Genomic DNA, 13,079 nt, shown 5'->3' with positions numbered 1-13,079 from the left:
GAATTAAAAATGTTTTCCAGTTGCTGTTGTTTTCTCTCTTGTAACTGGACAGTGCAATAAATATTTATAGGGAGTATACCAGGACACTCATAGCATTTTTTTACCTGATATTCCAGAAACCTTTCAGAACCAAGGCCACCCTTCCTCAAAATTCTCTGTCTTAAGCTGAATAAGTCACCGTTCTGAAACAACCTACTGAGAATTATGAATAATCTACAAAGACTTGTCACTGCATTTTTGTAGAACTTAAGCACCTTACTCATTTATGCAGCTTTTCAATTAAAAATACAGATTCATAATGTTAACCTTAATTTCCAAGTAGCTTTTAGCCTAATGATAATCAGTAGCATAAGTACATAATTACAGTTCATAGATGGTACTGCATATAATACCAGGTCTACATCATTTGCAATAGTGTCCTTTTAGTATGTCAAGTTTAATAAGTTTAATACTCTAATTGAGAGGAAAACATGTTAATTGTTGTGTGTACTTATAAATCCTTTCCTCTCTTTCAAACCTTAAAGTTTTCAAAACTTTCATGTAGGAGTGGATTCATTTACACAGAGTGTAAATTCTGAACTATTCAAGTGTATTATGACCATGAGTGCTAAAAGGAAAAAATATGCCAAAGACAATTCTGATGTGCTCCAATATACATTTTGTTCTCCAGGGAGTTGTTTTCATGATGGAAGATGACTATGTTAATGCATATACAAGTATACCATATATTTGTGTGTATACTGTACAGCTACATATACATCTAGACACATGCACCTACATTCACCATAACCATCTGTTTAAGGAAAGAATGGAGAGTTCTCCTACATACTTGTGAAGACTTAGAAATATGATAAATACAGAGGTTTCAACTAATTATCTATAGCCTTGGCTCTGACAGAAACCCAGTTTGATACTATGGGTTTTGGGTCAGTGTTGTCCTGAGGTACATCTTCCTGTATCATAAACCAATGAATGTAATGGTCCGATACAGATGCAATTCAGCTTCTAGTTCCAAAGAAGGCAATCTCCAAGATGCAACTACTCATGAGTTGCTGTTTTAGACCTTCAAAGTTGTCTCATTATTGATGAAGGGAGGAGGCTCCTGGGAGCATCTGAAGTGACACATACTTTCAACCCACATACTTCAAGCTGATGACCTACCCTTTATGTCAAGATGTCTTTTCTCACAGCAAGGTTTTGTAATTTGCATACCATTCTCCTCTGTAGTCTCTAACAGGCAAAACTAGCTACTATAGCATAAAATGTCCCTGTTTCTTACCACTAACACCCATGGTCACTATAACTAGGGAATCCCATACCAGGAGGGCTTCATCTGGAACGCTGGGTGAGGGTTCTGCAGAAACTGTCCGAACGGTGCTGAGTCCTGTTAGGGACACGTTTGACAAGCGCCTCTTCCGTACACCACTGCAGTTATTAGGGATTTTAAATGCACATCTCTTATGGTAATTTAGACCACACCCTGGAAAGAGAAAATGAAAACCATCTGATTACGGTTTATGAACTGAAAAAGCAAAGAACTAGTTTTTAATTATTTTTTTTTTTCTTCTTCACAAATGCATTCAAACCCTTACTATTGATGAGATGTTCTTTACTCTGTTGCCTTAGCTCCTCTACACTACCAGTTTTCAGAGAGATAATGTTATAAGCTCTGAACATTTGTACCTAGAATTAGTGTTTTTACTTTGATTTTTCAAAAAATCTGTGGTTGCAAAGTAGAGGAAATATCTGTGATTAGTATTAGTGAGGTAAGGAAATCTTTCACTGAAAATAGTCTTTCACTCCATTGGATAGAGTCTGCTAGGAGTTAAAACAGTTGTGGCAAAATGAGAAAATATAGCTATTATAAGATCACATGGACTGACAGTAATTTCAGTTAAACCATCCCAATTAATTTTATATAGAATGATAAATGCTCAGAAGTGTAAGACACAAAACCCTCTCTTAAATACACAGATAGACCAATATTTTTGCACTTCATGTGCCATATGTGGGAGTCAAAAGAATTAGTTCTTTAATCAGTTAATTATTTTGATAGTTCTTACTGTGTCTACTCACTGTGATTTTTTTCTGATGTCTAACCAGTTTTAAAAGCAGCATCAGAGACACCATGTCTAAGTGGCATGGACACTAAGAAGACTGAAAAAAACCCCATCTCACTGGGGCTTACCTTCACATTTGAGTCCCTGTCGCACCAGCCCCCACAGCATTTCTCCGCAATGGTCACAAAAGGCTGGCGCTCGATATGAATGAACAAAGAGAGCGTGGGGCCGGATTTGAAAGTCCTCAAATGTAGCAGAAGCTGTAACAAGAAGACCATTCAAAAAAAGTGATAAAGCCAATAACATAAATATACTTTCATTTATGTGGTACTTCATCACAGAACCAAGCAAAAGGCCTTTTGCTCACTAGGATGATGAATGTTGTACTGGTTTTTGTACTACATTTTGAAGATAAAAAGATCGATGACAAACCTTCATACTACAATGACCACTGGGAAAAGAAGGAGAATAAAGCTGCTTTTACAAACCTCCAGCAACAACTGATCTATGTTTCCAGTAAAACTCTGGGGGACAAGATCATGTCAAACATTTGCTAGGAATTAACAGAGTTCAATCAAATGTTACAGTTTTTTCAAAATACTCTTTTACAACCTTGATCCTTGATGGTAATATAAATAGCAACATAAATGTTTATACATAAACAGATTACTTGATGGTAATATAAATACAAATAATATAAATGGAACACATCCCAGCAAAGAAATATTGGGGGGGAGGGGGGTGTTAGACAAGGAAAATGCATCAAGAAAGAAATGGCCTTTTTAGCTGACCATTTGATGCATCTGATTCAGCAGCCTATGTTGGTATGAGTGAACTGATCACTCAAGTTGAAAGTACATAGTAGAATTTAAAAAGAAAACATGTATTTATATGCCAATATATTGATGATTATCAACAAAGACAAAAACCTTGCAGAGCAGTCTGAAAGACTCGTAGATTTCCTGATGTACCAACCCCTTCAAAGTGATGTGAGCTTGCAACTACTGCAACAGCTGCACCAAGCTATAGGGGTGAGTTAAAGGCACTAGGGGATGGGGACTGAGCTACCTCGCTGGGCAACCTGTTCCAGTGTTCCACCACCCTCATGGGAAACAACTTGTTCCTAACATCCAATCTCAATCTACTCTTCTCTAATTTTGAACCATTGCCCCTTGTCCTATCACTACAGGCCTCTGCGAACAGCCCTGCCCCAGTCTCCTGGTAGGCCCCCTTCAGATACTGGAAGGCTAATAGTAGGACTCCCTGAAGCCTTCTCTTCTTGAGGCCTAACAATCCCAGTTCCCTCAGTCTGTCCTTGGAGCAGACATGTTCCAAGGCCAGATGCAGCACTCCAGGTGAGATCTCACCGGAGCAGTGCAAAGTGTCACCATCACCTCTCTCAATCTGCTTGCCACACTTCTTTTGACTTGCAAGTGCACACTGGTGGCTCATGTCCAGATTCTCATCCAAATAAAGTGTTTTCAGAACTATTTAATACAGAGATGCAGCCAGTACCACAGTATTTCCATGAAATCTTTTCTTTCTTTCATTAAATATGCTCAACACATATCAGTATCTCATGCAAACTAGTATTTGTCAAATGTGAAACGTTAAGCATGCATGCAAACATTTGATCTCATTCAGACTGCCATTTAAACAGGTGATATAAGTGTATGGCTCTTCACAGCTATCAGCGTGAATGAATAAAGTATGTGGCCACCTAATAGAAGTGCTTTATCTCTCAACAGAAATACATTCCTGATTTGCAACTGAGAGGGAGAAACAACAAACTGTCTTTTAAATGGTTCAGTTCAGATAAATTCCTAACAGATCCAAATACCCTTAAGCCTCTAGCTTGCTCCTTGTGCATTAATGTTAAGAGAACCAAAATCTGCATACCGATCAAAGAAAGGTTTTTAACTAGGGTGCTGGCAAGGCATGCTATGCCTATGCCCTGGACTCAGTTCCTCATGTGCACAAAACTCCTCCTCTTAGGAAAAGCTTTTCCAAAAATGCCCACAATAAAATATGTTTCTCATCTCAAGTAGTTTAGGGATCTTTTAACAGAGGCATCTGGAACATCATCCTGTAGGATACAGTGACTCCAATACTATTAACCTTTGTTTTTATTCAAATAATCCAAATCACATAACAGGTTTTTTTACATCAGGATTTCATTTTCTTTTCCCAGAGCTATTCTGTTTCTAGGTTTCATAATAAGCCACGTTCAAAACCTTACTTAACTCAGAAAATTGGTTACTTCATAAAACACTTTGACGTGAGAACATCCCAAATCTGAAACAAGATCATGTAATGTTTATTTAACAATGTTAGGCCAGCCATTTCTGTCAGCCTCAAGGGCTTCCAAACACATACTTTTTCAAGTTTGTTGTTTTTCTATTTTTTTTTTAACAGACTACAGCAGTCAAGTTCACTGTTAAGGCAAAGTTCAGTCTGTAATGGAAATGCTCTCTTCATTTAAGATGATGAATGGAATTCTTGTGATTTTACTTTGTGCATGACCTAAACTCAACCATCTTTTCTGTGAATACACCAAGATCATTCTCTGCAATCCCAACCAAATCAAAGAATACACTGAAAGGGTCAAGCACTCTCACTTTTAAACACATGTTGATATATTTGAAATACAAAAATATGTATTTATTCTTCACTTGTGCAAAAAGAACAAAATACAAGTACATTAACTTCCTCAGTTATTTTGTATTGAAGATCATAGAATGGCTTAGGTTGGAAGGGACCTTAGAGATCATCTACTCTAACATCCCTGACATGGGCAGGGATGCCTCTCAACCAGACTCAGCTGCTCAAGAACTCATCCAACCTGACTTTAAATACCCCCAGTGAGGAGACATCCACAATCTCCCTGGGCAGCCTACTCCGAGTAACCACTCTTGTACTGAAGAACTTCTTCCTAAGATCCAGTCTAAACCTGCTCTCCCTTAGATATTATTTTGCTTTGTCAGGGCATGGATGCTGTGAAAGCAACTTTCTGGATGATGTAAAATGCTGCAGTACAACCACACCTGCAGAAAAGCTTGCAATATTAGGCTTTTAACTTGATACTATTGCACTGTTAACTCTCAGGCTAACCTGTCATCATCTATTTAAGCATTCCTAATATCACCAAAACATAGACATTGAAAACTACAACAGTTTTGACAAGACTGTTTCATCAAATCTGTTAATGACTCAGCTGCTAATGGCTAGTGCTCTCCTTGTCCTGGGCTCAGGAGCAGATCTATCATTCAGCACAGCTGAAATGAGAACAAGAAGCCATTGCAACTCATGAAGGCAAGGTCCTGCTTCCAGAAAGAGGTAAATGATTACTGATAGTTTGTGAGGTCAAGTTCAAAAAGGCTTTGAACAGTTAGCAGAACATCAAAGCTTCACATAATGGGATCTGTGATCTAGCATCCATGCCTGTCATAGCATTAGAAACCAACAACCATGTGATTAGAGGTATCTTGCAGCTCTGGAAAACAGATAAAAGCAGCATGCTCTTAATCCTTCAGTGAAAGAGAGAGGAAACTGAACCACCACCACCAAGGCTGATTGCACATGGACTATTTAGATTGGAAACGCCATGAAGGTGGGGGCCTAAAAAGAATCGGATGTGGAAAAGAAAGATCCTCAAAAATGAAGTAGTCATCTCAAAAAGCACTGGGCCTGGAAAACCAAAGGTGAACATTCTGCTGGAATATGCTGGAAGTGAGGGAAGAACCCAGAGATCAGGGAGATGTAGGCCAGGGAATGTTCATATATTTTGGTTGATGACACCAAAAACTGGTAGTTGCGAGCAGTGGCATAGCAGAAGTGAACATGACTTGTGCCCAGCCTTCCATGGCCTGCAGCTACCTCCTTACTGGGAGAGGCACTGAGGAGCTAGTAAATGTAAGGCTGGGAAGCGAGCAAATGAGCCAATGTAGGAGGCATCCAAGTACGATAAAAACTTTGATCTCTTTGGTTCTTTCAAATAAACTCCAGTATCCAAATCCACTACAGGCTGTGGTTATATTGTCTCAGCCATAAAGTGAGATTTAAGCTATGAACTGTAGGAGATAATAAAGCATGACATCATCTGTCTAGTGCTAGCTCAGACTTTTAACAAGAGTTTTAATAGAAGAACAACATTGATGAGTCAACATGCTTGATTCACCTCTACCTTCTGAATTTTTAAAGTTCAATTTTAATGTACTTCTACTCATTTGAGAATGATTTCACAGTTTCAGATCTACAGACTATACAAGAAGGTAGGTCCTATGTTGATTTCAAATCCCAGCACAGAATTCTTTCTTTATGAATTCACACATTTTTCACCTAAGTGGAAGAAAACAGCAATACCTTAGTTCACAGATTCAGGCCTTGTTAATCACAAAATTACACTGAAGAGGTATTGATTTAACATAGGAAAACGAAATTAAATACTCCACAAGTTTACTAGAGCTATTCATGCAGTGTTCCAAATTCCCTCTAACTACTGGCAATAAGGAGCAGGTCCAAATTAAAAATAAGGCTTCTTGCTCCTTTTCTATGCTCAGACTGACCTAAATTAATATCCTATAATAAACACTGCAAGTCTTTTACACTGACTTTGTTTTGGAAGTTCTTCATAGTTCTTTTCCAAGGCTTCTGAAAAAAAAGAATAATCAAGGTAATAGATTACATGGACACAGTCAGAATGATAGTGCTCAAAAAGAATGAGTAGCACTTGTAAAACGTAACTAATTCCCTTCAGTGTCTTTCATAAGAGTTTAAGAAAATGGTTTGTTATATGGTGAATAAATGTTGAAGGCTAAATGTAAAACTAAAATGGAATTAAAAATACAATCATATGCTAAACTCACTAAGGTCCCTCTGTATACATTAAGGAGAAGAGTAGAGTAGAGTAGAGTAGAGTAGCGTAGAGTAGAGTAGAGTAGCGTAGAGTAGAGTAGCGTAGAGTAGAGTAGCGTAGAATAAACCAGATTGGAAGAGACCTTCAAGATCATCGTGTCCAACCCATCATCCAATACCACCTAATCAACTAAACCATGGCACCAAGCACCCCATCAAGTCTCCTGCTGAACACCTCCAGTGATGGTGACTCCACCACCTCCCCGGGCAGCCCATTCCAATGGGCAATCATTCTCTTTGTGTAGAACTTCCTCCTAACCTCCAGCCTAAACCTCCCCTGGCGCAGGGATGAAGAAACAATGCTTAGCCTAATAATGGTAAGTAATGGACACTTTTGTACATGAAGTGTCCATCATGACATAACCTAGAAGAAATAAAAGACTGATTGCTCTCAACTGTGGTTAATTTTTTAAAATAGATTACAACTACTCAAGAGTGACTCAGCATGGAAACATCTCCAGTGCCTGGCCAGGTAGATCTGAAGGTCAAAAAGATAAGCAAAATATATGACTGCTCCAATGAATAACAAAAGTGTTCTACTGATGGAATGTTTCCTTAGGATTTCAGCTCTACACAAAAATAAAAGGCATGGAAATTAAAATTGAGAAATGGTGATATTGCTGTCCCTCACTTGACGTTCTTTGTGCAGTTTCTGCGAGAGCAACCTAAAAAGGTGTACAATGAGAGAGAACTGACAGAAGCAAAAATCCACTGGAGGCATGGAAGAGACTTCCATATATGGAGAGACTAAAAGACTGCAACTGTTTCATTTGGAGAGGAAATGAGTAAGAGCACCACATTCAAGTCAAACAAACAAACCAGGAAACAAACATAACCCTTGCAATATAACCTTCTGCAGCAACACACTACAGTGATAGAGGTGTCCCTGCCCATGGCAGGGGTGTTGGAACTTGAGGTTCCTTCCAACCCTAACAATTTTATGATTCTATGACAGGAGTCTTCATGTCTTCAAAGGCAGGCAGGCTTTCCAAATTTCTATTTGGCAACAAGTTACACCTTAACCAGATTAACAGATACATTCCTGGGGCCTCTTTTAAGAGCTGGAATAAGCCAGATTTCAGTCGAAATGACAATGCCTCCAGGCTTGACTCACACTACCATCCAGATATAAAAACCAGTAGACTGCAACTTGTGGCACTTCCTGATCCCTTCCTCCTTAGTTTCCATTATATTACCCAACAAAAGCAGGTTTGCTCATTTGTGCTCAGACCTGCTTTAGCTATACACACCTCAAGCACTTCCTAAAAGAAGATGTGTATCTTACCATAAAGGGTTGCAAGCATTATCTATCAGAAATAACCAGGAGATTGTGTATTCCTGTTTTTTCTTTCAATCTACTGAAGACAGCATTCAGCCAGTGAAAGCAAATTTGATGAGACTGCAAAAAGGGGTGCACACACCCATGGATGGGTACAAGACAAACCATTAGGGTGCAGGAATAAAATACTAGAGCTTCATGCAAGTTACAGAGTCATAGAATCACAGAATAAAACAGGTTGGAAAAGACCTATGAGATCATCAAGTCCAACCTATCACCCAACACCATCTAATCAACTAAACCATGGCACTAAGTGCCTCATCCAGTCTCTTTTTAAACACTTCCAGTGATGGTGACTCCACCACCTCCCTGGGCAGCACATTCCAATGGCCAATCTCTCTTTCTGTGAAGAATTTCTTCCTAACATCCAGCCTAGAATGCAGAAGTGTTTTACAAAAGTGTTGGGGTTGGAGGGGACCTCAAGGATCATCCAGTTCCAACCCCCCTGCCCTGGGCAGGGACACCTCACACTAGATCGGGTTGCCCAGAGCCACAGCTAGCCTGGCCCTAAAAACTCCAGGGATGAGGCTTCTACCACCTCCCTGGGCAACCTGATCCAGTTTCTCACCTCCCTCATGGTGAAGAATTTCTTCCTAACATCCAATCTGAATCTACCCATTTCTTTTTTTATTTTTTTTTCATTGCCCCTAGTCCTATCATTACCTGGCACACTAAAAACTCCCTCACCTGCCCCATTTTTCCCCCTCAAGTCCCAGAGCACCTGGGCTCTGTTGGAGTCTCCTCCCACCCCAGGTGTGGCCACTTAGCCCTTCCCCATCCACTCCCCTTTTTAATCCCCACCAGGAAAGGCAGCAGCCCTAAGCTGAGCCCATCTGGGCTGAGGGATCCTCCTCTCATCACCGGTGAGTGCCCACAGTGCACACTGGGTGATGGTGGTGGTGACAACAAAGGCCGGGGGGCCTGGTGGCCCCCCGGTTAGGTAGGGAACAACATTGATGACTACTCCAATATTATCCACTGGTGCTGGTTGGGCCTCCTTACTGTGACTGAGCTCCTCTGTGTGGTATCTTAGCTGGTGAAGGTCTTGCCCCTGGCTCTGGGATGGGTGCAAAATAGAATAAACCAGGTTGGAAGAGACCATGATGGTAATAGAGCAGTTGGAAACAAACATACATATATTGGGGATTATGCTCAAAAATATTAACAACACAGAAATTCCACAGGAATTGAGCTTACCCCTGTTAAACTGATATAACTTAAAAATCTTTCCTTTCTGTGAAATCTTGTGGCAAGAATACAAAGGCATGGGAATCATTGAACCAGACCAAAATCTACTAAGCCTGGAATCCTGCCTTTCAAAGAGGAGTTCCCAAAGCAGCATCGGCATGTAGTGGTATGTCCCCAAACCACCACCTCACCTGACCATGCCTTGCAGCAAAAGGATTATCTGAAGCAGAGAAGTCACAAAAACAGATGGCACAAGAGCAGTGACAGTACAAGCATTCTCTGGTTTGTCTCTATTCCCTTCCTAGGAATTCCAAGTCTAGTATTTCCTTTTCTTGAATGGTATTGAGCACTAGATGAAATTTCCTAATTATAACTTGGAACTTCTCAACTTCTGGTAGCATCACCTATCCCTGAGCCCATAGAAAATGTCTTTTTGTATTTATATGATTGCCAACTAATGAAGCTTTAAAAATTACACCTGAAATCTTGACAGGACTGAGAAATTCAGAGCTCAAAAGAGCTTGCTTAAGAATGGAAAGGTAATTTTGTTCCTATAAAGCAATACTGTTCTCCTGCAATGCACTTTCACAAAATCTTGCTACTATTTCAGATTTTTTGCTGTTGAAATTATCATTAAATACTGAAAACATAAGAGAAATACTCAAGGAAGAATAACTAGTATGGTCTGTATTTCTGTAAGAGCACTACAAGCGAAGTGGACACAGTAACTGCTTTCCCTAGCTAACACCTGCCTGTTACATATCACTTTACCCATTATGTACTACTGATGATGCAGCCAGAGCATATAAGGCAGTGATGCTGATAAGATACATGTTTGTTTTTTTCATCCTATTTTTACCCACTCCCTCCTGCAGCAGAAAGAAAAGAATGGTAAGGCAAGTTCAGAATGATTCTGCTGATGAAGAAAAAAATAGGAGTCTTGAAGAAAAGAAAAGGAAGCAAAAACAGAAACAAAAAACTAACTATCTTTTTAGCCCCAAGAACTTCAAGCACAAAGAGTCATCTATCTGAAATTTTTTGATTCAAGAATGATGTAAGCTAATGAACAGTGAGGGATACAAAATCAATCTACTTTAACATAATCAGTAATAACCCTATTTCTACAGAAACAGGAAAAGAAATATGACAGCTAGAGACAACGAAAAGGGAATAGTGAATTGTGAAAGATATTATCTTAGGCAGGATAGAGAAGACACTTGTATTTCTCAAAAAACACCAGAAAAACAGTCTGTTAACAAAGCTATGAAGGATGCTTTTCAATCACAAGGATGCAAAATCAAAGACTGTGACCAACTAGGTAAGTACTGTAAAATCATGCTCAAAGGTATAAGATCATACTGTTTATCTCTAGGAGCTGGTAGTCAAACTAAAACTGCAATCCAGTTACATGTTGATGTATGGCATTTACTATAATTGTATAGTTTTCCACAGCTTTCATTCAGTTCAATATATTTTGCAAGACACTACAAACCACACTGAATCCAAATACATTGTCTGCATCTAATGATTAGGTGGCGCACCATCTATGCGATAATAAACCAAACCCAGCTTCTTAACAAAGCAATGGATCAATTCCTGCCCTCAGCAATGGAACATAAAAGAGCTGCTATCTGACTTCCTAGCATCAAGAATCCTGTCAAGTTGAGCACAATTGCTCACAGCAAGCAGATGAAGTACATTCTGCTAATCCAAACAAGATGCTAATGTTTCATCGTCTGCCTTCCAGCAGCGGGCAGAAAGCTCTTAAATTCCAATGTAATTTAGCCCCAGTAAAAAGATAAAAATTTTATAAGCAAATGCCTATTAAAGTTGAAAATACAAATTTTCTCTTTTTCCCCCCTCTATAAAACATGAAAAGACTTGGCAAATTTACACAGCAGTTTTTAATAAACCTTCATGAGTAAGGTATGGCATTGGAGATGAACTATGCTGGTGAGAATCTAAGTCTGAAGGCATTGAAAGTAATTGTTTCCTTGAAGTCCTCAAAAAAAACAGAACTCAAAAAGACACAGAGCCACAGCAACTCATTTGTCAGCTCGTTCTGTGGAGTCTGTGCTTCCATTTAAAGGAAAACTGGCAAAGATCCTGAAAAGGTCACAAATACACAGATGAAGTGGTGGTGGTTGCATCTACAGACAGCTTGAAAATCCAACTTCAGTGCTTTCTTCATCTTAGAAAGAGGTTAACTCTACATTCCAGATCACAGCATGGTAGGGGTTGGCAGGGGCCTCTGGAGACCATTGAGTCCAAACCCCCTCCAAGGGAAGTTCAGCCAGAGGAGGTTCACACCAGAAAATGTCCAGGAGGGCTTTGAATCTCTCCAGACGTGGAGATTTCACCACTTCTCTGGGAAGGCTGTTCCAGGGCTCTGTCACCCTTAAATTAAAGAAGCTTTTCCTCATGTTTACATGGAACTTCTTATACTCAAGTTTGTGCCCATTACCCCTTGTCCTGGATAGCACTGAAAAAAGACTGGTCCCATTATGTGTTGGATGATAGGTTGGTCCTGATGATCTCAAAGGTCTTTTCCAACCTGGTTAATTCTATTCTATTCTTTAATATTGATCAGATTTCCTCCTTAATAACTTAATGTAAAAGCTTCTTAACTATTTTAACTGCTCCAGAAAGGGTACAAAGGACTGTACCACCCAATCATTAATCTGCCTTTACTGGCATTAGGAAATAATATCTTTTCTTAAGGCTAGTCAAACAGCTTCAAAAACTAGGAATAAAGTTAAAGTGAGTTTATCAGAGCAAGCACATTCCATTCTGTTCAAATCTGCTGTGAATTTGACATTATTTTGGTGATTCACATCTGCATGTTTTATTTCATGAGTAGAACACAAAAGCTTCCTTAATCTCATCAAGAATCAAGACTGAAGAACACTTTTTGACTTAAGATCACCTTACATAAATTTACTTCCTTTTTCTTGAGCAAACAGACTGCATTTTAGAGAGAGACCTACAAAGATGCAGCTTTTGGTTTCTCTTCCTTTTGGTGTTTTTGAATGACCGACTGCTCATGTACAGCCATCTTTGATTATAAAAGACTGCAAGTTCTGTACCTTGCTTCTTGGTCTGGGCTGTCTACTAATTTTTGAGTGTGTTCTAATCAAAAGGAACCCTTCCTACAATTCTAGCTTGATAAAATCCTTTCTCCAGAGATCCTTTTTGATTCTGAAATGCAATTTAACTAAGTAAATGTTGGATTCAATGAACACATTGGTGGAGATTTCCACAGCACCAGTAAAGGGTTTTGTTTCTTGCATCAGGAGACTGGCTTGACATTTGTAACACTTTGAAGAAGGAATGAAATAGAAAATGCACAGCTAAGAAAAAAGCAACATAGCACACAATATGTTAATGACAGAAGGGCATGATACTGCTCAATGAATGGCCAAGAATGCAGCCTAATGAACCAGCTGGGTTCAACACACAAAACTGTGGGTTTAATACATTTCTGAAGTGTCCCCATCTCTCCTACACAAACGCTATCAGAATAGCATGCGGTCAACTGAAACAAGTGTTAAAACAGATAGTATTTTAAAACACATGAA

At 39.3% G+C, this 13,079-nt stretch overlaps 1 protein-coding gene across 2 annotated transcripts in view; it reads right to left on the bottom strand.

The window, feature by feature from the left end:
• PRKD1 (protein kinase D1) overlaps nucleotides 1-13,079 on the bottom strand; it is a 146,173-nt gene that overhangs the window by 45,819 nt on the left and 87,275 nt on the right. For both annotated transcript variants that reach the window (XM_054162103.1, XM_054162104.1), the window contains exons 3-4: nucleotides 2,189-2,320; nucleotides 1,320-1,480 (exon numbers count right to left, since the gene is read on the bottom strand). In XM_054162103.1, the coding sequence (XP_054018078.1) occupies nucleotides 1,320-1,480; nucleotides 2,189-2,320 (293 nt within the window). The remainder of the gene's footprint in view (nucleotides 1-1,319; nucleotides 1,481-2,188; nucleotides 2,321-13,079) is intronic.

The sequence above is a fragment of the Dryobates pubescens genome, chromosome 5 (genome assembly GCF_014839835.1).
Source record: "Dryobates pubescens isolate bDryPub1 chromosome 5, bDryPub1.pri, whole genome shotgun sequence".
NCBI classification, from domain to species: domain Eukaryota; kingdom Metazoa; phylum Chordata; class Aves; order Piciformes; family Picidae; genus Dryobates; species Dryobates pubescens.
Note: the sequence above shows the minus strand (reverse complement) of the source record. Positions and strands in the feature narration are given on the sequence as shown.